The following is a 24,593-nucleotide window of genomic DNA, read 5'->3' as shown; positions in this document are numbered from 1 at the left end:
AACAAAGAACTCACATCATCCTTCCAAAAGAATGAATTAAATTAGTCCACACAGCCTTTGTTGCTGCTTTCAGTGCTCACTTTAAATAATAATAATAATAATAATTAATTTGGGATTGCCAAATTAATTTTGGAGCCTGTGGCTTCCTTTCTAATTAGTGGTGCAACCAATGTTTTTCTCAAACTATTTTCAACCCTCAGCTCAATCTGGAGGCCTCATCAAGTTTTAATGAAATTGGGTTGTGGTGAACTGAGGGAATCCTCTGTTTGCTCAGAGGAAGTAAGTAGCCATAGACCCTTTTCTACTCATCTTCACAATTAACCCCAAAGTGGGTTGATGTATTTCAAAACAGAGGATTTTTCCTTTCCTGTGGTTCTCTCTGAGATCCATGACACTAAACAGCCAAATTTTATTTCCTGCAGACTAATGAAACTACACAATGTTTTCTAATATATAGCCATGAAAGACTAGTATTACACATGAAGGAACCTCCTGGGAGGAGAGTGTGCAGTCAGCGGTGGCCTTACTTTACAACAAGATCTACATTTCTTCCCCTGCTCACTTTCTTCATTAACCAATTTTCCTTCTGACTCTTGAGTCACAAAAGAGAAATTTTAAAAGCACTCCAAATGCCCTTAGAAATCAAGATGATATATGCAATGTTAGTGCCTTTCAAATTGTGACATTTATGTTCCCTGAAAAAGAACGGTATATATACACTCAATAAATGTCAGAAGAGAGAAGGGAAGGGAGAAGAAGAGGGGAGAGGGGAGCAGAGAGGAAAGGAGGGGGTGGAGAGGGAGGTAGAAGGGAGTGGAGAGGAGAGGACAGTTAGAGAATGGAGTTGATATTAGGGATGAGTAAGAATAAGATAAAGATAGAGTATGAAGTGAAGACAATATTTCTTAACATGTATCTACTTTCTAACTCTGGGTTTGTCTCTTATCAAAACTGAGACAAAACAAATTAAAAATCCCTTACATTTTTCTCTCTGGTCTGTAGTGGTGGCTCTCTTTGTCCAAGAACTATCACCCTTTATAAACAGGAAATTATTTATGGATTGTAGAAAAACCCTGCCAGATCTTACACATAAAATCATTTTATTTCAGGAGATAAACCTAATTTTCCTCTTTCCTTCAAAAGTAAGAAAATAGAATGTCCTCAGTGATGGTCTTCTGGGAAAGTTTATAACTGCAAGTCACAGCAGGCCAAATGAGGATGATTCTCTCTCCAGTTTGGTCAGAGGTCAGATGGATGGGATGACTTTTGTGTGGTACTTTCATTCTGCCCTGTTGGCTGGAGTGAAAGAATTCTTTAAGGGACAGAGGATTCTATAGTGTTGATTTTCTTCATTTCCTTCCTTCCTTCCTTCCTTCCTTCCTTCCTTCCTTGCTTGCTTCCTTCTTTCCTTCCTTCCTTTTAAATTTTTTCCTTCCTTCTTCATTTTCTTTCTCATTCATTCTTTTTTCTATTCTCACAGCTCTTCCCCTATTTTTATTTTTTCTTCATGAGCACCTAAATAATTTGGGGACATATAGGTACCAACATTCCATATGAAAATCCTTTTTATCATATCTATCCAAAAGTTTCAGTCTTTCCAGGGAAGTCTGTTTTCTCAAAGCAGCAATATACAGTTATGATTAACAGAACAAAAGAAAAGTGATACATCTGCAGATTCTTCTCATTTCTTACTTTCCAAGCACTCTAATCTGTCTGTGCAACCTAAAAGCAGTGGGTGTGGGTATTAGGCAGTCATGGCCCCTGGGGCCAAGAGAAGTTAGCACACACTATGCGACCCTAGCTCCGGCCAAGATTGATGTCAAGATGGGTCTTTGGCTACTCTCATGTTGCATTTCAAGAGATGTGGAATTTAATTCAAAACAAGTATTTACAATGGATGTAACATATGAAAAACCTAAATGCAAAAAAAATTTTTAGATATCCTCTTTAATAAAATTCCAAATTTCCTTTCACAAGACCATGCTTTTGACTCTTTGAGTTTTAGGGTTTGGAATGCAATGTCAACATGATAAAAAAGGAGGGCAAAATAGGTCAAGAGCAAAATTTTTTTTCAGAGTTCAGGAAAAGCATTCATGGCTGGACTGCTTAAATAGAGCTTATCCAAAACTAATCTGCATGGACTGAACTGTCTTAAATCAGAGGACTGACTTCTCTGATTGCCTAAGCTCATCCAGGAAATCTCTACAACTTCATGGATGCAGTATTACAGCACAAGAGGTACAAAATTTCAAGAAGTCTTTAAAAGGGTTGACTTAGTTTATTGATTACCTGGGACCTAACTCATCCTCACATCGCCAGGTGAATTCCCCAAAACTCTCATAGTGCTGGTTATAGTGGTAGAGGACCCGGTGTAAGGTGGGGGAACCCAGATCCAGGAGGGTGTTGTAGGCAGTCTGCTGCTCCTTCCCACTAGTGTAGCCATTGAAGAGATTGTAGATCTTGTCTGCTATTTCTGAGGAAGGAGGAAAAGGAAAATAAGTTCATATTTACATATATATAATAATGTATATATACACACACATTATATATGATCTATATCATATAGACATATCACATATAAACATATGTAGATCATTTATAATGTATATATAATATGCATATATATCATATAGTATATACATACACATATATGTGTGTATGTCAATGTGTATGTATATATATATATATGCATGTTTACTTATGTGTGTGTGAGTATGCTGTTACTGAAAGAGCATTGAACCCAAGGCCTGAAGAAAGTAATTTGAGTAATTCACTTTGTGTCTGCCCCACCAGGCTTAAGTTTTCTATTCTATAAAATAAAAGGCTTTGACTAGACTCTCTCTAAGGTCTGTTTCAGTTACAATATTCTTTCTTTTACTCAGGTTTTCTAAAAAGACCTAGCTTGAGGAAAAAGCTCATATATTAACACTTTTTTGGAAAGTGCAATCCCAGAGAAGCAGGAGCGAAGATAAAGGGAAATGAAGCAAGAAAGAAGAGAAAGTAAATATAAGGGAGAGCATGAAGGAGCTGGCCATGCCTTCCTGATGAGCTGACTGCTACATTTTGCAGGAGAGGATGTATGAACCGCTGGATCTCCACTGGGTCATTCAGGGGTAGAAGGAAAGAATTTATCTCCAGCTTCCATCCATGATTGGTCTGAGTGTGTTCCCATGGGGCATTAACAACCCTGCACTTCTAGGTGGCATGTGCTTGAATACCAGGGTTCCTGCCAAAGTAGCAGGGCAGCCCTGGCAGTGGGTGGTGCACATTCGGCTCAGGGATGAAGTGAGGCACTGTCAGGCAGTGCTTGCGAGTGATGTGAAGAGTCTGGAGTGGCCTCAAGACTGTGGGAAAGCAGAACCCTTGTTAGGACCACCTAGACCAGGTGCAAAGGCAGATCTGTGGAGACCCAGAAATGGAATCTAGTGTAAATGAGTAATCTTTCCATTTAATTTATGTCTCTGATATTTCTTCCTCAAAGGCATAAATTACTAAGTCTGAAGTTGGTGATGTGGCAAAGTGGAAATGATTTTGTATAGACTTGGCATTTTTTTCTTACAGAGCTCAAAGTAGTTCATCATTAAATATTTTCTCTTTTAATTTGTCCAAAAGGAGATGTATTTACATTTTTCTCTCTAAACAGCTTGGAAACTAAGATCTGGAGAGCAACGTTTTGTCTTGGATGCAGTGTTAATTCTGGGCATGAAGAAATGAAGTCCACAGGTTCCTAAGCCACAACTTGGCCAATGTGACCATCTGTTAGCTCGCAGCCATGGTAGCTTGATTCCTGGTCAAACTTCCAAGTGACTTCAGCACTGCTGGTCATGACAAAGTCATCCCTGTAGCAGTTTCCAGAGTTGGAATGAATAAAGTTTCTACCTCTATCCTGCCCAGACACTGCAATTATTTCTTTACTTTTTTGTCTTACCTGTTGCCTATGAGGACAGGAGCCAGATTGTATGCCCTTACTATCCTGAGTGGCTAGCACAAGGCCAGACAATCTAGTAGATCCAAAAATGTTACCTGAATGAATAGAACTTAAACCTTTGGAAACAATTTAAATTTACTTTGGGGAAGAGTTTCTCACTGATATCTCTTGATACCAGGTGACACCAATCCTGTAGCAACCAAACTTGCAGCCAGCATATTTAGCTGCATTGCAAATAACTTTAGTATAGAAGTCCACTTCGATTTTCAGGTTGTTAAAATTCTCATATTGTTAAAAATGGAATTAAGAAATAAAGAAGATAGTGATTTAGAAAATAAATATCTATGGTATCTCCAGTTGTTTATCAAAGGCCTATGATTGCCAAGAACTTTGCACATGTGATTCCCAATCCTTACACTACCACTGAAAGATGAATACGAATGTGCCTGTTTTATAAATGAGAAGATTTGGGAAAAGGCCAAGTTACCTACCTGCCCAAGGTCACACTGCCAGGGTGAGATGGAGTCAAAACTGAAAACTATGACTATCTGCCGTTGCTATTGTGTACTGATGTGTGGGAATAGATGATGTATAATCAATTTAAGGTACAGGAGGCAGAGTCATGGGATGGAAAAACTGGGATGACTCTCTCTAGTCATGAGCATTGCACTGATTGGGCCCCAGATGCCAAGAAAGAGGGAATCCTAGTAGCTGTGCAGGGGGTCTGTCATTTCTGAAGTTGAGATAAGAAGAGGCCAAGGGACTCTTCCAAGAGCTGTGTTGTATTCCATGGGAAGCAAGGAGTGCTTGCTGAGAGAAGAATGACCAGGGGGAGGAAAAATGCTGGTGATAAGACCAGAGCTGAGATAGGCAGATCTGGACTTCCTCTCCCACCCCTGCACTGGTGCCAATCTGTGCCTACTTCTTGTGATAAGAAAGAACAGTCCACACGCCAGGCCCTGGTTGTGGTAGTCTTTGCGGAGGAGCAGTGATGGCTGAGGAGGTGCCTATCATTCTCATAACATAGTAGTCATATCCAGCTAGGGAAGACTAAGGGCTCCCAGCTTTTGCAGCACGTGGGATGAGACCAGTTTCCACCACCAATCTCCTAAAACCACGATATTCTAGCTCTTGGGTGTGCTTAAGAGCCCACATCAGTAAGTCAGACGCTGTCTTCAGAAAGATCTATGCTCCAGGCTACTAGAGCATGAATATTTTTGGCTCCTCCTATTTCCACAGAAAGAATTGAGAGAATTTATTTTGTTAGTCTTCATAGCATCTCAAGAATTCACTAACTTAAACAATGGAAAATAGTATAGGTATTTTTAGTTATAATTTTACTCAATTGCAGGTTCACAGAAACCTTGAGTTATTCAAGACAGATACCTGTCTTCTCTCTCTTTAACATTCATGATGTTCAGAAATAGATAAGACGCAGGTGAAAATATGGCAAAGAGCCTGTCTACACAGCCTCATCATAAAAAACATGATTAGAAAAGAACTGAGATCTCTCAGGCAGCAGGGTAAATTGGCTGAGACTGAGGCTGTCAGACCCAGACACCATGGCATCAAATGGAGTTGGGCCACACCAGCTGTGTGGCCTGGGACAAGTTACTTAACCTCTCTGGGTGTTAGTTTCCATGTCTGTTCAATGATGGTTAATAATACATACCCTCCAAGATTCTTGTGAGAATAAAAGCTATATTAAATGTCAAACCTTTTTTTAAAAAAAAAAAAAAAGCACAATGTTTGGACATAGTAAGCTTGTATTTATTGATTTATCAACTAAAATTGTTTTCGAGTGCTTACTATGTGCCTGACAGTTTTCTATGTACGTGCACTACGTTGGACAAAAATCCTCACCCTTATGGCACTTACAGTCTGGTGGTAGGAAACAGTCAGGTCAGGTAAGCAATAAACATAGTAAATAAGTAAAATATAGTGTGTTCAAAAGTGGGGAAAAATAAAACAAGATGAAGTTCCTCCTTTCACAGCCTCTATATTTCTGTGAAATCTATTCTCCAATAATGAAAAGGAGAACCGAAAGGATTTGCCAATGGGTTGGATGTAGAGCATGAGAGCAGGCAGGGGCCACTTCACAGTCCATCATGTCAGCCCCTTGCTCACAGTCCTCCAGGGCTTCCCATTCCAATCCCAGGCAGAGTACAGTGCCCTATTTTGATGACCAGGCCCTGTGGAATCTTCCCCACACTCTTGGAGCTCCTCTCCTGCTCTTCTCCCTCCCACTGTTCCTCCTTCCTCTTCTTCAAACATGAGCCAAGAATCTCTGTACCGCTGCTCCCTGATCTGGAAAGATCTTCCCCTAGATTTCTGCATGACTTTCTCCCTCACCTTCTTCCCAAGCCACTCCAGTTAAAATTCTACCCTCTGCACCTCCTATCCCACAGCCCTCCTTATGTATCTCCATAACACGTATCGCCATCTGAAATATTATACACATTACTGTTTTGCTGTTGTTGGTCATCCTTACTAAGATACAAGCTCCATGAGACAGGAGGTTTGGCTCCTACTGCCTAGAACAGGTATTTAGTAAGGGCTTAATGTGTATTGAATGACATAATGAATTCATGAAATAGGATTATAAAATTCTTGAAAACAGATTTTGATTCTAATTGCTTTTGTGTGTAGCATCTAATAGCAGGGTTCGATAAATGGCTGTGGAAGGAGCAAATAAAGGGATGGATAAACATTTATGTCTGCATCAGGAAGACAGAACAGGCATCAGGGAGGGGTGGATGAGAACTAGCCTTCCCTGGATGAAGCTTCATGAAGAACTCTCGGAAGGCCATGGCCTGACCTAGAGTCTAGCCAAGAGGGTTGATCTCATTACTCACATGAGCTTGAACCTACTGGGGGAAGGCTGGTTTCAGCAAAACATCGGTAGAAACTTATTTCCACAGTGGCTTTAGTGTCATGATGCAGGAAAATTCCTCAGAGAAAGTATCTAGTTTAGGATAAATCTTCACATAAGGGATGAAGTCTGGCTTTTAGGTAGATAATGAGGAGCTGAAGTCATGCTCCAGGTCACTTAAAAGGTAATTCCCATTTGTTATTGGATTTAAACTCAGACCTGAGTGCTGCGAGATCATATTTATGATCACCATCTGGGTGTGAGGAAGACAAAGCATATGGTATTTTGGTAGAACTGCTAGAACTGTATTAATTAGCAAGGATACCCTCAATTAGTCTAAGTCATTAATTCTGGATTTACCTGCACAGGACACCTTCCTGGCTGAAGGATAACAGGCCCTGGGAGTGTTATTTCACTGTCTCAACACTAAATTGGCTCTTCTGCTCCCAGCTCGTCTGCTGGGATTTCAGAAACTCCCTTTATTAAGAAGCACAAGCAGGCAGAGCACATCTTGATGTACTCTGGAGGGCTTGGGTTGACCCGAAGGAGCCCCGCATGGAAAACTGTGTAGTTGTCTGCTCCCAGCAAACTTCCCTATATGGGCCACTCTTTATTCTAGAATTACTTTCTACCTATCCATCCCTGTAGGTAGCATCATGCTGCATCCCCTCCACCTGCTAATCACCTCCCTGATGTCCCACCACCCGCTGCCTACTCCCTGATTTCCCACTACTCACTGCAGGCTGTACTACCTGCAAGGACACCAGCAAATGCTCCAACACAGGAATAGCGGAGGCACCTTCTCGCTACCTGCCTCTCTCTGGCTTAGAGGAAGAAATCAGCAGACAATGAAATAAGGGTGTCATGGGTCCTCTGCAGACAGTCTCTCATCTGGGAGTTTTCAATGCCAGTTTTCCTCATCAGGGAATTGCAGAGACCTTGGAAAGTCATTCAGTCTATACCCTATAAGCCAGCAGCACTCACTCCAGAGGGTCTAAAAAGGGAGAGTTTCGGTATGTAACTTAAACAGTCTTTTAAAATGTGAGCCTTTTCTTCTTCACCAGTATTTAAAGACAAGGGGAAGGGCTTCAGTCTTTGACATAATAATTCTCTAACCATTTTTTGGTAACATGGACAAAATGGGAATTGGGTAAAATAACAAGTGTGAGTGCTGGTTCTGCCAGATGCTTTGTGATCTTTATCACTTTACTTACTCCACTCTGAATCTCAATTGCTGCATCTATAACATGGGGGTATTGTGCCGTTCCTTCAGTAAATACTTATTGACTTCCTAGTAGACAGCAAGCTCTATGGTTGGTTACTGATAATAATGGCAGCTAACTTTTACTGTATATTATTATATGCCAGGCACTGGGTGTTTTTTTTCTATTTTAAATTAATTAAGTCTTTCAATTTTCACTAGAACTTCATTAGCTAGGGTACTATCTCCCTCATCCCCAGTTTACCGATAAGTAAACTGAGGCACGGGGTGAAGTAACCTGTTGAAGATCAAGCAGTTAGATGCGAGGCAGGCATTTGAATTTGGGATGTTGATTCCAGGTTCTCTGCAATGAGTTGGTCAACCATGCTGCCTCCCAGGTGTTAGTGACCTAACAGTGGACAAAAACAGACTGGGATCCTGCTCTCATGGAGCTCACTGTCTAGTGAGGTAGACAGGCATTGAACATATCATTATAATAATAAATATGATGAATGTTCTGAAGAATAAAACATGGTACTGTGAGGATACCTTATTATGGCTCCTGGCCCTTTCTGCCCTGAGGAAGGAACACTTGATCTGAGATTTGCAGAATAAGAGCTGTTCATCAGTTGACAGGGTAAGAGAATTCTAGGTAATGGGACCAATGTGTGCAAAGGCCTCATGGTAGAATGAAAACGGTTTTGGAAGAACTGAGGAAGGCAGTGAGGCTGGAATGCAGAAATTGGCTAAGGGAGGGGGCCGAAGTGCTGGGGAAGTGGGCTGGGGCCACTCCATTTAGGTCCTAATTTACCTGTTTAATATTTTTGTCACAAGAGGAATGGCAATACATGAAAGAGTTTTAAGAAGGGCCCTGATATGATCAGGTGTCTGTGTTGGAAATAACCCTACCTTTAACATGCTCTGCAGATTAAAGATGAAAATCTTTTCAGACGTTGCATAGTGCTACAATATTAGTGGTTTTAATTAATGGGAATCTAGGTCACTCTTTCCCCTGTGATTTTGCGTCATCACAGTGTCACCCCTTGGACATTCTGGGATTATGTCCCTCCTGTCAATCTAATACACCTGGAGTCAGGAGCCATATATAAGGTGTTTTAAGGGATGTCAGCAAATCAGACTGGACACAATATTTCTCTTACTGAAACTTGCACAACCTAAAACTTTCAGCATCAATGTCTTTGTTAATATGCAAATACTATCCGTTCAATACTACCACATTAGTGGTTGATAAGATTACTTAAATTAGTGCTGGAGCCCTGTAGAAGTGGTGACCAGGATGATTAAAATTCTGGTTATAAATAAGGTGTAAAAACCTTAGAACAGGGGATGATGTCAAGACCAGCCCGGTATTGTCATGAGGAAAACGTAAGCTTTGTGCAATGGATGTTGACTGAAGTCAAGTTTTTCTTAATTAACAGGGGCTGATCCTGCAGGGGAGTTTGTACTGAAGACAGCCAGTTATTTATCAAAGAACTGGCCCACAACTTCAAAATATACAATTAAAAATTTTGATGCATTTTTGCCAGGGATGGGAGGATTTAGCAATTAACTGCAAATCTGCAGCCTTGCTGTATATGTTAATTCAAAATAATCTTTCAGATGTACAAAAACCTATAAACAGAGTGAGTGACCCTATCAGTATCCTGAGGGCAGAGATCACAGGTACTTCACTACATACGTCAGCACCTGGCATACAATCGTGTATGCTAGGGGGCTTCATCAGTGTCTCCTATGGGCTCCCTGACTTAATGACTGTGTGGAGTAATGCAATACGATGAGGACTTTTGCCAGCGGCTGAGTATTATTTCTGGAAAGGCAATACTCCTGTACTGGGCCTTGAATTCTCCTTCCCTGCTGAACTCCAGGTTGTTCTATTCAACTCTCTTGGTCCTTCTGTCCTCATAGAAAGGGGGGGGTACCTGGGGCATCCCTTCAGAAACCCTGCTAACTTCAATGCCTCTTACCTTGAGCTTTGACATCATCCACCACGGGGCATGGGGTCTTCACGATCACGTCACTTGGCCTGGAGCGCCGTCCTGTGTTGTCCACTCCCCACAGCGTGAACCTGGCAGGGAGTGGGAGGGCATGGTTAGCAGAAACAGTGTGGCTGGAGGCTAGATCTCTGTGGCCCTAGCTCATGGCCCAGCTCTGCCTGAATGGGTGGCTATGGACCAAGATACTCTCGTCATCCTGGGTCACGTTTACTGCCACCATCCCAGGCAGAAAGATGAAGCCTAGAGCCTCTCCCTGCTTCCTAGTGGGTCTTGGGTTGTAATTTGCTGTCTTGGGTATATTTTTTGGCAGAAAGCATCATGGCATCAGGCACCGGTTCTCAAAGTGGGGCCCCCAGACCAGCAGGACCAGCATTACCTGGGAACCTGGGAGCAGCAGACCCTAGCCCAGACCCACTGAATTAGAAACTCTAGGGATGGGAACCAGACCTCTGTGCTTTCCCGGGTGTTCCAGGTGACTCTGGTGCCTGTTAAACTTTGACAACCACTCAGGGGAACAGTTTATATCTTTGGAAACAGACAGAACTTGGATCTGAAGCCACATAGTTATAGTGAATGCCTGTGAAATGGAGATGATAATAAGACTACTTGTAAGCCACTGTGAGAACGAAATGAGACAGCAATGTACAGAAATACCTGAAAGATAATATGGTTCATGACATTGCATATATCACACTAGTTCTCTTCAGTTCCTTCCCATGTGCAGTCAACACCTCTATGCAAAGGACCGGGGACAGCTTCCCTCTTTAAAGTGAGAAGCAAAACAGGCCTAGTGGAGAGTCTCTTGGCTTGCTAGACTCTTCATTCCCCACATACAGCTCACTCTGTTCCTCTGAGATACTGCCCACTGTGGACCAGGAATCCAGAGTGGAAACATCGCAGTCTCCATGACAATGTGAAGACATGATTCTAAGGAGCCCCTTCCTAGAAGAAAATGAAAACCTGGCTATTAAAGGCTGAAAGTAAAATTTCCCCTTGGGTGATGGAGCTAGATGGAGAGGAAGAAGAGGAATTCTAGGTTCTGCCACTGAAAAGGGAATCTGAACACAACCATGGCAATCAGCTCTGGTGTCTGTGCCAAGGGCCTCTAATAACCAACCCAGTCGGTCTAAAGAAAATCATTAATGTCGCCTTTCTTGTCACTTTACTTTCTGCTGTGTCACCACAGGAGGCTGCATTTATTGGCAATTATTTTGTTTTCTTTTGGCACAGTTACAGGGAGGGAGAGAGGTGAAAAGGAGAGAGAGGCCCCAAGACACAGTGGTCCAGTTAAATGTCAGCTGGGCATGGAACAGACGTGCTGGTGAAGTAGAAAAGATATAGATAATTGCCTAATGATTCTGGCAAGAAATATGCATTTCTCTCAACAGAGAAAAGACAATCATGGCCCACCACTCCCTCCCCACAAAGACATCTACAGAATGGTCAGTGTGAGAGCCTGTGTGCCCCAATACTCCATTTGCCTTCCCTCTACCTTCTCCAAATTATCATGCTGAATTACGGGGGCCTCACACAGGCAGCCCCCATACCACCTGAACACTGGTCTGCTGGGACTCAGAATGTGACGATCTGCCTAGATTCAGGACACAGCAGGTTGGGCCACACCTGCTGGCCTCCTGCAGGACTCCTGCCCCTCCTTGCTGTCAGACCAGGACCAAGTGTGCAGCCCTTCACTCCTGTCTGCAACACGGTGGCTCAATCCACTTCACTGGCCTCTGCCTCATCCCCTGTTTCTGAGTTCTTATAAATGGTCTTACCTTGTACTCAACCCCAGCCTGACCCTGATTCCAAACTCAAGGTCTTCTCACCCTTGTCTCCTTGCCATTCCTCTCCTCTAAGCTCAAAGGGAAGCCCCTACAGCTTCTCGGTGGCAATGCTAGGCTGCCTGGACCCCTAGCAGTGGCAGTCATGAAATTTTCCATCATTTGGCCCCACATGCCACATGCTGATATTTCATCAGCTTCTGGTACTGTTTCTAGAATTGTGAATGTGGCCACCAAACCCAGCAGCTGGTGTATCTGACCAGCCCTGTGTAGAACTAGCTCTGTTCCTGGTTCAATCCCACAATCCAGTCTCAGATCAGCACTAACTCCCTCCTCTGCCCACCTGCTCTAGACCATCTTGACCTCCCCTTTCAAGAAGGCGCCCAAAGGTACCACTCTGCAGATTTCAGACTTGTACCTAGTAGTCTGGGACTCCCACAAGGTGAAGTTCCCCCTCATACCCGTGTTTCCTCCATGAAGTAGCAAGTGAGAAAGCCCCAGGATTAACAGTGTCATACAAACCTCGGTAGCACTGCCCTCTAGGGGCCCGAGTGAGCCCCCTTCTCCCACAGAAATCCTGACACCAGGGCCCTTGTGCGTAGGAAGTCCGTCGTCTGCCCAGAGGTGGAGTGGCTTTATCCTTGTTGCAGACTGTGCCCTAAGCCCAGTTCTGGCTATCAGTTCTCATCAGTGTCAGGAGACAGGAAGTCCTGTTCTCTCCCAGGCTGATGCTCTCAGGCCAGCATGGTCACGGGGCTGGGGCATGGGCCTGACCCGGTCCTCTGGTCCTCGCAGTTCACTCTCCCTCTTCCTACAGGGCCTGCACCCCTGACTGTGTGTCTGAGTCCCTAAGTCTAGGCCCCTGCTCTGGTTTCCATTGCTGAGGTCCTGCCTGCCTAGTGCCCCATCCCCTGTCATTCTGGCCCTGCTCTGCCTGTTCCTGCCTGACTTCCAGAGCCCTGGGCATGACCTTGGAACTCAGGTCAGGGCTGCAGTCTGGCTATGTGCAGCTCTGGGCCACATGATGCTGCCTGCAATATGTTAAAATGTCACCTGCCCTAGACCGTCTATGGCTGCATTCCAGCCACCTTTTGTAGCCCACCATTCCTTAACCCTGGACCCTTAATTTCTAAGTGTCCTTAGACTATAATGAGAAACATCCTACTTTGTTGTCAGATGGACCCCTTCTCTCTCAGTCAATCCCCACCTCTCCATGCCCCACCCCCAAGCTTGCCCAAGCTCTGCCCTGCGGCCTGTCTTGCTGTAAGTTCCAGCTAAACTGTGTTGGATGCTGACCTAGGATGAAAATACCTGTCCTCACATTAATTCTCACATTACCCCAATGGGGCAATCAGTGCAAAATTTAAGTTCTCCAGCTCTTTCCACTTTTAGTAGTGTATTTTATTTTTAACATGAAGCAGGTATTAGAAAAGGAGATGCTTCACTTAACCTTCTGAGGAGAGTCCAGGCTTGACCTAAGCGCCATTCCTCAGTAGTCCCAAATCCCTCAGTTTTGGAGGGCCCACTGAAAGAGCAGTCAGTTTATTTCATCATCATGGCTGGGGGAGCACTTTACACATTTCATGTGGAAATGCCATGTGCGGTAATTTCAGAAAGGCCTCGGCTTACCATTAGTGTTATCGTTTCTACCACTGAACACTCAGCACCCTCAGAGGGTTAGATGGGATTACTGGGCAGAAGAGATAAGCCCTGCTCCCAGTCTGAAGGCTCATGTGTTAGCATATTTACTGCTTTGTCCAAAACTCCTGGGCTTCTTCCACTGCTGCCTGGCTGGGATTGTTCAGCCCACAGCTAGAGACTTGGTGATGACCCCGACGGAGGCCCGTGTGAGTGTGCACCGACACAGAACAGCTCTGCTTCCAAAGGTGGGTCTTAAAGGCCTGAAACTTGATGTGAGTGGAGGACTCGTAAGCCCCCTGCTAAGGACTGGCTGTCTTGTCTGCTACTTTCCCACTTTCCTTCTCCAGGCATGGTGGTTTCTGCCCATCCCTCCGATCTGCCTCCCTTTTTTCTGAATTATCTGTCTGCTGTCACACGTCTGGAAAGAGAGCAGCTCTCCTGTGAGCATGCATTGTGATGATGGGGCAGTAGGTTGAAAGGCCCGTGAGTCACCTCCCTACCCTGGCCTCAGTTTCTTCATCTGTAAAATGAAGAATGCTGGACCAGACATACTTTAAGGTCTCTTTCAAGTAGGAGTTCTTCACTGTTTTGGGGCCATGGATCCTTCTCAGAATAATGTTTTAAAAAGCATTAAATAAAATATATAAAGTGACAAAGGAAGCCAGCTAAGCAGAAATGCTGTTCCACCTCTGTGGATCCCAGGTGCAGAGCCAGCTCTCTGCTTTAATATGAGGTAATGAGGTCATGCTCTGAGATTCTCACAGTAACCTAGAGCAGCAGGGAGTTAAGATGCAAGGCTTGCATACCCGAAGCAACTAGCTGTGTGATTCTGGGGCGGTTACTCCGTTTTCTTGCACCTGTTTCCTCAGTTAAAAAATGGAAACAATACCCCTAATCTCACAGAGTCAGAGGGGATTCTCAGAGTCAGCACTCCATTAATGAAGGCCGCCCTCCTCCCAGTTTATAGAAAGAAAACTTAGTTGGAGAAAGTTTCAGTGTCTTGCTTACAGCCATTTAGTGGTTAGGAACAAAAAACCAGGCTTGCAGCCCATGTATTCTCAACTCTTAATCTAGGGCTCTGTCCCTATCCCAAGGGCTGAAGCGCAGCTCTCCTGGATCCTTCCGGGAGAGGAATGTCACTCCTGGCCTCCCACACGGCCCTCTTCTTGTGATCTGCAGCGCCACCTGGTGGAGATTTGCTGTTTCTTCCTTAGCCCCCTGCATTGGCTCCAACTTCTCAATAATCAGCATTCACAGTTCGCATTTTATAAGATGTAGGAGGTACATAATGGGAGATCAGCAAAGACAGCTGGAGTGAGAGACGGTATTGGCCTCGGTCTCTGATCAGAAACGCAGCCAATCAGGCCAACATGAGGAGGGTCGCAGTGTGGGTAATGGCTGCACTCCTAATACCACTTCTTGTACATTGGAACTTTGGAATTCCTAAGTAACAGTGTGATTTAGTCACAACTGAAGGACTACTGAGCCTTTACTATAAATGATAATTCAAGTTTCACTGAGTTTGAGATGCCTTACAGCAGGTTAGGTGGTCTGCACTCCCAAATCCTTGTTCCTTTCACCCGCTCCCCTCCAATAAAGGGCCACAACTGCCCCCCATCAAAAGAGCCAACGAGAATCATGGCATTGGTGGAATCACCCAAAAAGTGGACCAACATGGTCTTAGTATTCTCATCTGTGTCTATATATACTGTCGAAATCCTCTAGAATGTCACTTGTGTTTATGTACTTTACTTTCATCATGCATGGCCCATAGCAACATCCCTTTTTCCTATATTGAAGACATTCAGCCTGAGCACTGAAGTTCATCTTGCAATCAATGCCACTCAAATTTCTAGTGCTTTTCATCTCTGAACTCTTTAACTGTGGAAATAGAAATGATTTATTCTGGAAACCTTGACTCTATTCTCGTGATCTCCTCTGCAAACTGTTAAATGTTTTTCATACTGATGGGGTCACGAAGTCCTACAACGACATCACTATGAATTCTGCCTTAGCACCCAAATTTTTCCATCATGATTTAGATTCTATCATTATCGCTCCTTTTCTGGCATCTTTTACATCTCTGCGTCACAAACATTTTACAATTGTTTCCAGAGCACAGGGAGAAATGGGGAAGAGTTCACAGAAAGAATAGGGTCATTCCAAGGGCCATGATATAGTTCGCTGCATTTCTTTGAAGAAAAGTGCTGCCCATTTCTAACATTTCTAAATTACTTCAATGCCATTGGAGCTAGCTAGTTTTCTAAAGCAGAGTTCTTGGTATTCTATGCCTTTCCTCAAAAATGACTCCTTGGACTTATAGCATTCTATACTTCCAGTCTCACTTTCTTCCTTTCCCTTTTACTCACCGCCTGCCTCTGCCCTACTAGACTACTTGCTGCTCACCTTCATGCTTCTTCACCTTTGCCTTTGCAGCTTCCTGAGCCTAGTATTCCTTTTCCAACATGACTGTTGGTTGAAATTCTACACAACACAGTTTAGATGACATCCACTGTAGTTAGAATTAATCACTTCTTTCTTCTCTTTTACAATTTTTTTTCATTTTTTGCTTTTCTATCTACATTTATTTAATTCTGCCTTAAGTTAAAGTTAGTTTTTTATATCTTTCCCCTCTATGTTGCAAACTCCTCAAGGGACAGGACCGTATTATCTTTCTAGATCCCCCCATTCCAGTGCCTAAGTACTCGAGAAGATTCTCTATAATGCCACCTGGGATAAGACTTCAGAGACTCAACATGTTTTGCTGAGTCTCTAAAGGAACTCAAGTAGCAAGAAGAAACCGGTAAGAAGCCTTGGGACTGTCAGGGTAAGAAGTCACTAGGTAGGTGTGTGTTACTCACATGTAAATGGTGTCAGGTTCCAGGCATCGTATGATCAGAGAGATGGTGGTGAGCTGCTTGTCCGGCACCTGAGATGGCATTGCACAAGGAGACTTTGCTCCAGAGATGATGTCGTCCACAAAGCTCAGCACTGTTTCTGCCCAGAGGAGAAGGAATGGAAAAAGCATGAGAAACAATGATGGCCAAGCAATGAGGAGATGGAGTCAACTCAATGAGAACTTAACATGACAATGATTTGGTCCTCAATCTCTAGAGTAGAGAAGGAGACTTAGAAGGAATGGCCTTTTCTATTTCATATTTAACCACTCAGAGCTGTCTAGAGTTAGTTCAGACACAACTAGGGCAAGAGATACACATCACACCTGAGAGCTTCTTTTTTTTTTTTTTTTTTTTTTTTTTGAGACAGAGTCTAGCTCTGTCGCCCAGGCTAGAGTGCAGTGGCGCGATCTTGTCTCACTGCAACCTCCGCCTCCCGGGTTCAAGCAATTCCCCTGCCTCAGCCTCTCAAGTAGCTGAGATTACAGGCACATGCCGGGGTTTCACCATGTTGGTCAGGATGGTCTCGAAATCCTGACCTCGTGATCCGCCCACCTCGGCCTCCCAAAGTGCTGGGAATACAGGCGTGAGGCACAATGCCCGGCCTGGGCACTCCTTTATAAAATGTTCTTGGCATGGACAGAGATAGCATTCTGGTCAGTGGTCCCTGCCATACCTCAGCAATACCTGTGCACATCAGGCAAAGGGCCTTGGAAGAAGCGGTAGGCAGCTCTCTATGCCTGAAGCAGCAGCTGCGTATGTGTCTCTAACCCTCAGTGGCAGGCTCACCAGTAGCTGTTTATTTTGAATTAGATTGTTGGTGCCATCACCCTGCTGGTGACCACATCCCATGCATAAGTTTTTGGGATTATGAATGTTGACCTTTCACTGTGTGCAGGTAGTGAAATATTAACGCAAGGAACATTTTTCATGGGGTGTTTCCATTCCGTTAAGGCTTCCCTCTTACTAGTTGGACCTGAGAAAAGCAGTTTGCTTCAGGAAAAGACATGGGCCAAACACATCTGTTTGCACATGCTTTTGCCTGGAGGGGGGTTATTAGCAAAGGAATCTTTTTTCTGTAATCATGGCAGTGGTTAGCAGAGAATTGTTTCCTAATTGTGGGCTAGGATAACTAGTGTATTGTATTGTTGTTTCTTTGTGAGTGTGCCTAGAGGCAATGAAATGGACACCTCTTTTATAAACAAAAAAAAAATCAAAACAAGGCTTTGTCAGATGCTCACCAGGCAAAAACTCTTAAATGGACAAGATGGCTGCTGCTTGGAAGAACAGCTGCTTCTTGGAGAAGAAGAACAGCTTCTTCTTCTCCCTGCTCCTCCTGCATTGCCCTGGGATACTGGGGACCTGGAGCAAAGCCATGAGGCAGGGCATTTTTCTTTGTTTTAGTTTTATCACCTTGGATCAAGACAAGCCCATGAAGTAGAAGGTGCTCACCTGTCTCCACTTTGGAGTGGTCCATCCTGTCAGTGACTTTCTCTTGACGGAGGAGGTAATCTACAATCTGCACCCCGATTGGTGGCTCTGAGTGTTCCCACTCCAGGACCACAAGAGTGCTGCTGGGCTCGTGAACCGTGGAGAGTCTCAGCCTGTGTGCAGACAGGAAGGAACATGGAACAGGGATACAACTGTGACTCACTTTGGGCACTGACTACCTCAATTGTGATACTGTAAGCTTTTCTTTCCCAACCAACTACAAAAATGATCTCTTTGAGGGCCTGTCTCTTTCAAAAGATAGTAATGTTTTTGAGGACTCTTGAGATCTATGTTTTATGTATTAAATGCCTGTTACATATTATAAACTCAGCCAATAAGTGTAAATAAATAAATCAGTAGGTGAGTCAAAGATTAATGAATGTCTGCATATTACATGGGTCAGAGGATAGGGCTTTTGGAGTAGTACTATTTTATATGGCTGGAAAATATCATAATTTCTAGATTTTCTCTTGAAAAATATCAAGAGAGTGTGTGTATACTGCTCATATGAAGACTTATTGAAGGTGATGTCCAGAATCTCAAATTAATAAGGCCACAGTGGGTTTGGCTTCCATAACCTTATCAGGATCTGCCCTGCTGATGGGGGAAACCCCAGCTTCCCTTCTTGCTATGGGAACTAACCTATCCTTTTCTCCAGGCTATCTGCTAGCTGGACCTTGGAACAGGTTCAGTTTGGAAGTAATATTCATAGGGGGCTTTACTGGACAAGAGAAAGTTGGCCACATGTCAAGTTCTCCTTGGAGTGATGTCCTCTGCCTGCTTGCCCAGATTCTGATTTCAGTTTGTTTCTTTGCTCTTGGGTTTATATGGATATCCTGGTTCCTGATTCCAGCCTTTCCTTGCTTTTCTCACTTCATACTCTCCTTATTCTTTACAAGTTGTCCACATTTACCACTGTCTTGCCTTGCCAGCTCATACCTCTCTGTACCTCGCAGAAACTTAATAATCCTTGTTGGCATTCACTGGTATGGATCTCTTAATTGTCCACGTGGTTTCAATTCACAGCCGCCTTCTGATTTCTTGTATGTGCCTCAGGTTTCCCCTCTTTCTTCCAATTCTGTGTTTCTTTCAAGACGACTGGATTCTGGGAATGTTCCCCATTCCTGCTCACTCCAGCCTCCCTCCCTTACAAGTATCCCTGCCATTTATCTCATCCTTGGTTCCCAGATATCATGATCACTCATATTCCTGGCCCTCCTTTTCTCTGCTTGGCTCACAGGTGCCTGTTGGTCGTCTCAAGGATCACTGTGCAAGGTACTAAGAATGAATGACACCAAACCATCTGCAATCTTCAATTTCAATTCAACAGATATTTGTGAAGCATCCATTTGCTACTGGGGATGCAGTGGTGCACAAGCCCATCCCAGTCCCTTCTTTAAAGGAGCTTAGTGAGCAATAGAAGCATATAATTATACATGTGATTATAATAATATGTGATAAGAGTTTCAAAAATAAATTATAGTAGACTGTGGGCACAAAAGTAAGGAATTCAACTAGTGGGAAAATAATACAAAACACATGCTCTTCTGTTAGTGAAGGAGTGCATAGTTTGCATATGACATTGAAGATGGAATAGACCCAAAACTGTGCAGATATTGACAAATTCATTAATTAGAGTCATATGCAGAGTGCTGTTTTGAAAAAAAAAGCATTAGGAACACAAATTCTGTGAAAATATGGACTAAACCCAGCCTCTTCTGAGAAATAGAAGTGTATATGATTTACACAGACTTGTGTAAAACTAAAGTATATTTTCATTTCCCACTGAAACTAAGGTTTGCTACTGAAGGAGGTGATCAGTTGTCAAGAAAAGGAAAGTCCTTAATGGACATTTACTGTTTATGAAAATTTAGCCCAATTTAATCTCTTGCAATAAGATTTAGTAAACACAGGTTTAAAAACAAAATAAGCCCTAGGACATTATGGCTGGATCTTGTGTCCACCTGATAACATGTGGTAGCTTCAGTATTGTTTCAGAGGTAGCTCTCTTACCTGGTGAATTAGTCTAACAGCAGCAGTTCTCCTAGTGGCTCCCTTTATACTAAATGAAATAACTTTTATAATAATGAGCTTGATTCTCTTTTAACTCAAGAAGTCCAATCATGACTATGAAGAACAGGAAGCCAAAGGCTAGTGTATCTACAGCCAAAGGCTGTAGGTATCTAAAACCACCTACAGAGAGAAGACAGACTGTGGACAAGAGAAGAAATTGGCTTGTAATGACCCTCTAGTGCTGCATTCTCCTCTTTCCTCTGATTTCTTCTTGCTCTGTCCTGGCCCTTTAGTGCCTACCCGCACCTGCATGAAACAGGCCAGAGGGCAGCCTCTCAACTGCTGCTTTCCTAAGCGGTCTGTTGCTCCTGCCTACTCAGCCTTTCACTTTTGCAGGCCCTAATCTTTACTTCAGGATTTCTTTGCCTTACCAGCCCCTGGGGTCACTCTCTTCCAGCTTGTCATGCCAGCACTCTTTATTAGATACAATATTCCTGTGACTTCAGTCCCATGGCAGATGCCATATTAGAGGCTACAAGGGATTCTTGTCTCAGGTCCTGGCCCTCAGCTTGGCCAGTTCTGTTTCGTCTTCCATTGAGGGGAAGGAAATTGGGCTTGTCCATTCTCAGACACCTTTGTAGCACTTCATCCTCTTCACCCCTCAAATGCAGACTCTCCTATTGTTCATCCCCAGCCCGCTGCTCTTCCCACTTGATTATTGTTCTGGAGCACTCTTTCTAATAGCTGTGGTTTCATCTCCCATTTCTCTGGGGTTGACTGAAATCTCATCTCTAGTATTTACTTTTTTGCAGAGCTCCATCTTTCTTTTCTGCACACTGAACATCCCCACACACTCAACTACCCCATGACAGCTCCAAGGCAAGCCCAAATGAAACTGGCTTCCTCCTCAAACCTGCCTATCCTTTGATTCTTCTTTGCTCACTGGTGGCCTATTCATCTTCCCAGCCACCAGGGTCAGAAGTCTTAAGTTCACTTTCCACTTCTCCTTTCTCCTCACCACTACTTCAATCAGTCACCAAGCCCTGTTGGTTCTGCTCCAGATCATCTCTCAATTTTATCCTCTCTGTACTATAATGGCCAAGAACATGCCTCTTAACCAATTCTGCTTCCTGCTCTACCACTTTGGAAAAATCATTCAATCCATTTGAATGCATTTTTTTTTTGTCTATTAAATGAGCAGTATCTAACTGCTCCATACAATGCCTGTCACCCAGTAAGTGTTCAATGAGTGGTTACGTTGTTGGTCTAGTTAAGCTCTCAGTGTAGATCTCTAACTTCTTCCATTACAATGGCACTTTTCTCCCCATTGTCTTCTAGTTATGCTGTCCTACTTTCTCCACCTTCAAGGAGAAGTTCAAGTGCCACCTCCTCCACAGAGCCTTCACCATGGCGTCAGTTCAGACTTGACCATTCCCTCTTCACACTTTCTTTAAATGCCTCTTGTTAACACTTGTCACACCCTTTCTCTACTAAAACCATCTGTGCTGCCTCCCTTGGTAGACTGAAAGCTCTCTAAAGGCAGGTATTGTGTCATATTTTTCTTTGTTTCCCAGTACCCAGGCTATTTCTTTGCAAATAGTAGACACTCATTATCTGTTTCCAGAGTAATGCTGAAAGAGAGAAAGAGAACCATACACAGGCTGTGGGAGAGGCGCACAGGTGGGGAGTCCATCAGCTCCAAAAGCAGTGGAGTCACATCGACACCAGTCCTCGATGACATCTCCAGTCCCTGAGCACCAGAGAGAGCTCATGGTGGCCTCCTGCAAGAGCTGCATGAGAGAACAGGGAAAAGATTGAGTGTTGAGAAGCCAGGGCTAGGCCATCAGAATCAAGAGGCAGAGTGTCAAGGATCTGCATGGCCCTAAATTACTTCCAGCAGCAGGTTGTGTCACCACTTATCTTTGTCTCAAATTCTGATTCCAGGAGATTGTTTCTGGGAAGCCTCAGCCTCTTAGAACCTCTAGGGTGTCCGTCTCCCTTTACCGTAACAGTTCCTTCTTGTGGTAACGGGCTGCCACTTTGGCAGCAAGTCATATTCCGCCCTCCATCTGTCTCATATACCACTCCATCATTCCACAACTTAGGCTCTAGAAAAAAGATTACTCTTCTACCACACATCTGGGTGGCTACTCTTCCCTCTGCCCAGAGGCATTTGCCTTTTCCCAAATGCTTCTCTGTGCATCCTTATCTACCTGCCCCAGTATTCCCTTTGCATTCCTTCAGCATGCTTTCTAACCTGCTTGCAATATTTTTGCAATGCTGCCTTGGATTGTGATTTGGCATTAGGCATTTCTTTCTTAGGAAATCATGAACAGGAGAAGCAATGTGGCACACACGCTAAGAGCTGGGCTCTGGAGCTGTCAGCCCTGAGTAAGAACTCCCGCTTTGCCAATCACTGCCATGTGACCTTGGGCAAGTTACATAAGCTCAGTTTCCTCAATAATAAAATGGGATAAAAATAGCACTTTCCTAATAGGCTTGCTGTGATAATTAAATCTAATAATATATGCCAAATGAAATAATGTATGCATAGTACCTGGAACACATTAGTCACGAATAAATGCCAGCAATTATTATTGTCTTTGAATAACAGGGTTGAGTCTTAGATAGAAATTTGTAACCATCACAGAACCTAGCAGAATTCTTTACATGCAGAGGGTTCATAGAGATATTTACTATTAAGTAAAAGGACAGAAGAATAAAATTAGACCAGTGAAGTAACAGAACCCGTAATAGGGCCAGTCCCTGGTGGCGACGTGGATCCTGATGGAGTACTGACCCTTCAGTGGGGCGCTGCTGCCTCAGCCCCATCCCAAGGGGAGGGAGAGGGTGGGACTGGCTGCAGGGAGCATGGCTGGTCCAAGCTAGCCAAGTCAGGACTTTCTCTCTGGGTGAGCTCAACATCTGCAGCTTTGGCTGTTTCTTATGATTCTCTTCTCTTTGTTTCATTCTCACCACATTCACACCTAATCAGTAAATTAGAAAAGTGAAACCTGGCTATCCTTGAAAAATTTAGACCAAAGAATTCAAAAGAAAAAAGAAAAGAAAAAGAGACAAACGGAAAACAGGAGATAACTCTCCAAAAATCAGAATGTCTAAACCTAAAGCCAGCAGCCTATGTTCCATTCTTTCAGAACTTTACATTGGCCACCTTAGGTTAGAATAGTTAGACTAAGGGTCCATCCTGTCCCCTCCCCAGATTGGAAGCCTCTAGGAAACAGAAACCAATGAATGATTATAACTATCATTTGTGCAGAGATTTATAATTTACAAGGCCCTTTTTGATGCTAACACTTTGATGAATGGTTATCATGATTTACAGTGGAGAAGACTGAGAGTCAAAGAGATGAGGTGACTTGCCCAGGGTCATAGGCTGGTGAAAAGGGCAGTGCCAGAACCTGAGTTCAACATGACTCACTGGACAACTCAGGCTCCCAGCATGAAGCCTGGTGCATAAGTGCCCACTTTATGCTTTGCCTGACTGATCCAAACTCAAAATTAAAAGGTGCATTGCTTAAAACTAGGAAAACAGACGTCCTTTGAGATAGGTAGAATAAAGGCAACATTGTGACTACTGCCTTGCAGAGCCTTCAATCAACAATTATTTGCTAAGCACCTGCAAGGGGCCATTTTCTACGTGGAGCATTAAGGATACGAGGATGCACAAGACACCTGTGGCCCCTGTCTGCATAAATCTTAAAATCAGATGACAAACAAACAAGCAAAGTTACAATAACCAAATCACCACACCTGTGGTTAGAACCTCAAAGGAAAAGGTTGAGCTGCCATGAATGCGTATGGTGGCAAGAGAGACAAGGAAGGGTAGATAAGCTCACAGAAGGGTACGCAGAGGCCTCTATGAGGATGCAACTTTTTATCTGAGCTCTGAGGGCTGGATCAAAAGTTATTTACTCATGAAAGTTGAAGTAGTGTTCCAGGTTGAAAAAACAATGTCAACAAGACCAGCCTGGATGGAACTTGACTTCTAAAATCAATGGAAAAAAGGGTGGGTCTGTCTGTAAAAGACAGCCTGAGGGAGAAAAGACATTCTCAGCAAGTGGGAGGGAGACAGGGCTGAAACACAGAAGCCTTGTGGGTTATGGTGAGGCAGGGGGCCACATTTCAAGAGCACTGGTAAGTAATTGCAGTATTTAAAACAGTGGAGCAACATGATCAGATTTTCAATCCAAAAGAGAAAGGACAAATACCTGTGATGACAAATAAGCTAAATGTCATTTTGCAAAAAGCTGTCACTTTCCATCTTCAATTCACACCACTCCATAAGAGTTCCTACTCTGGGCAGGGTATGGTGGCTCATGCCTGTAATCCCAGCACTTTGAGCGGCCGAGGCAGGAGGATCACCTGAGTTCAGAAGTTCGAGACCAGCCTGGCCAATGTGGCAAAACCTCGTCTCTACTAAAACTACAAAAAGTAAGCTGGCCATGGTGGCGGGCGCCTGTAATCCCAGCTACTCAGGAGGCTGAGGCAGGAGAATCTCCTGACCCTGGTAGGCAGAGGTTGCAGTGAGCTGAGATCATACCACTGTACTCCGGCCTGGGCAACAGAGCAAGACCTGTCTCAAAAAAACAAAAATTAAAATTAAAAAAAAAAAGAGTTCCTACTCTCTGAATCCTGGGCTGCAGGTAACTGCAAACTGTTGGATGAGGATAGAAGAGAGGAATTAAGAAGGAGCCCATTTGGAAAGAAAAAGAAAGGGAAATTACATTTGTCTG

At 43.7% G+C, this 24,593-nt stretch overlaps 1 protein-coding gene across 1 annotated transcript in view; it reads right to left on the bottom strand.

Annotated features, from left to right (window-relative positions):
• Nucleotides 1–24,593, bottom strand: part of ASTN1 (astrotactin 1) — a 303,816-nt gene that overhangs the window by 5,507 nt on the left and 273,716 nt on the right. Inside the window, exons 18-22 of the mRNA XM_514021.8 lie at nt 21,496–21,629; nt 17,788–17,939; nt 16,300–16,435; nt 9,987–10,087; nt 2,290–2,473 (exon numbers count right to left, since the gene is read on the bottom strand). Of these exons, the coding sequence (XP_514021.3) occupies nt 2,290–2,473; nt 9,987–10,087; nt 16,300–16,435; nt 17,788–17,939; nt 21,496–21,629 (707 nt within the window). The remainder of the gene's footprint in view (nt 1–2,289; nt 2,474–9,986; nt 10,088–16,299; nt 16,436–17,787; nt 17,940–21,495; nt 21,630–24,593) is intronic.

This window comes from Pan troglodytes, chromosome 1, assembly GCF_028858775.2.
Source record: "Pan troglodytes isolate AG18354 chromosome 1, NHGRI_mPanTro3-v2.0_pri, whole genome shotgun sequence".
Classification (NCBI taxonomy): Eukaryota; Metazoa; Chordata; class Mammalia; order Primates; family Hominidae; genus Pan; species Pan troglodytes.
Note: the sequence above shows the minus strand (reverse complement) of the source record. Positions and strands in the feature narration are given on the sequence as shown.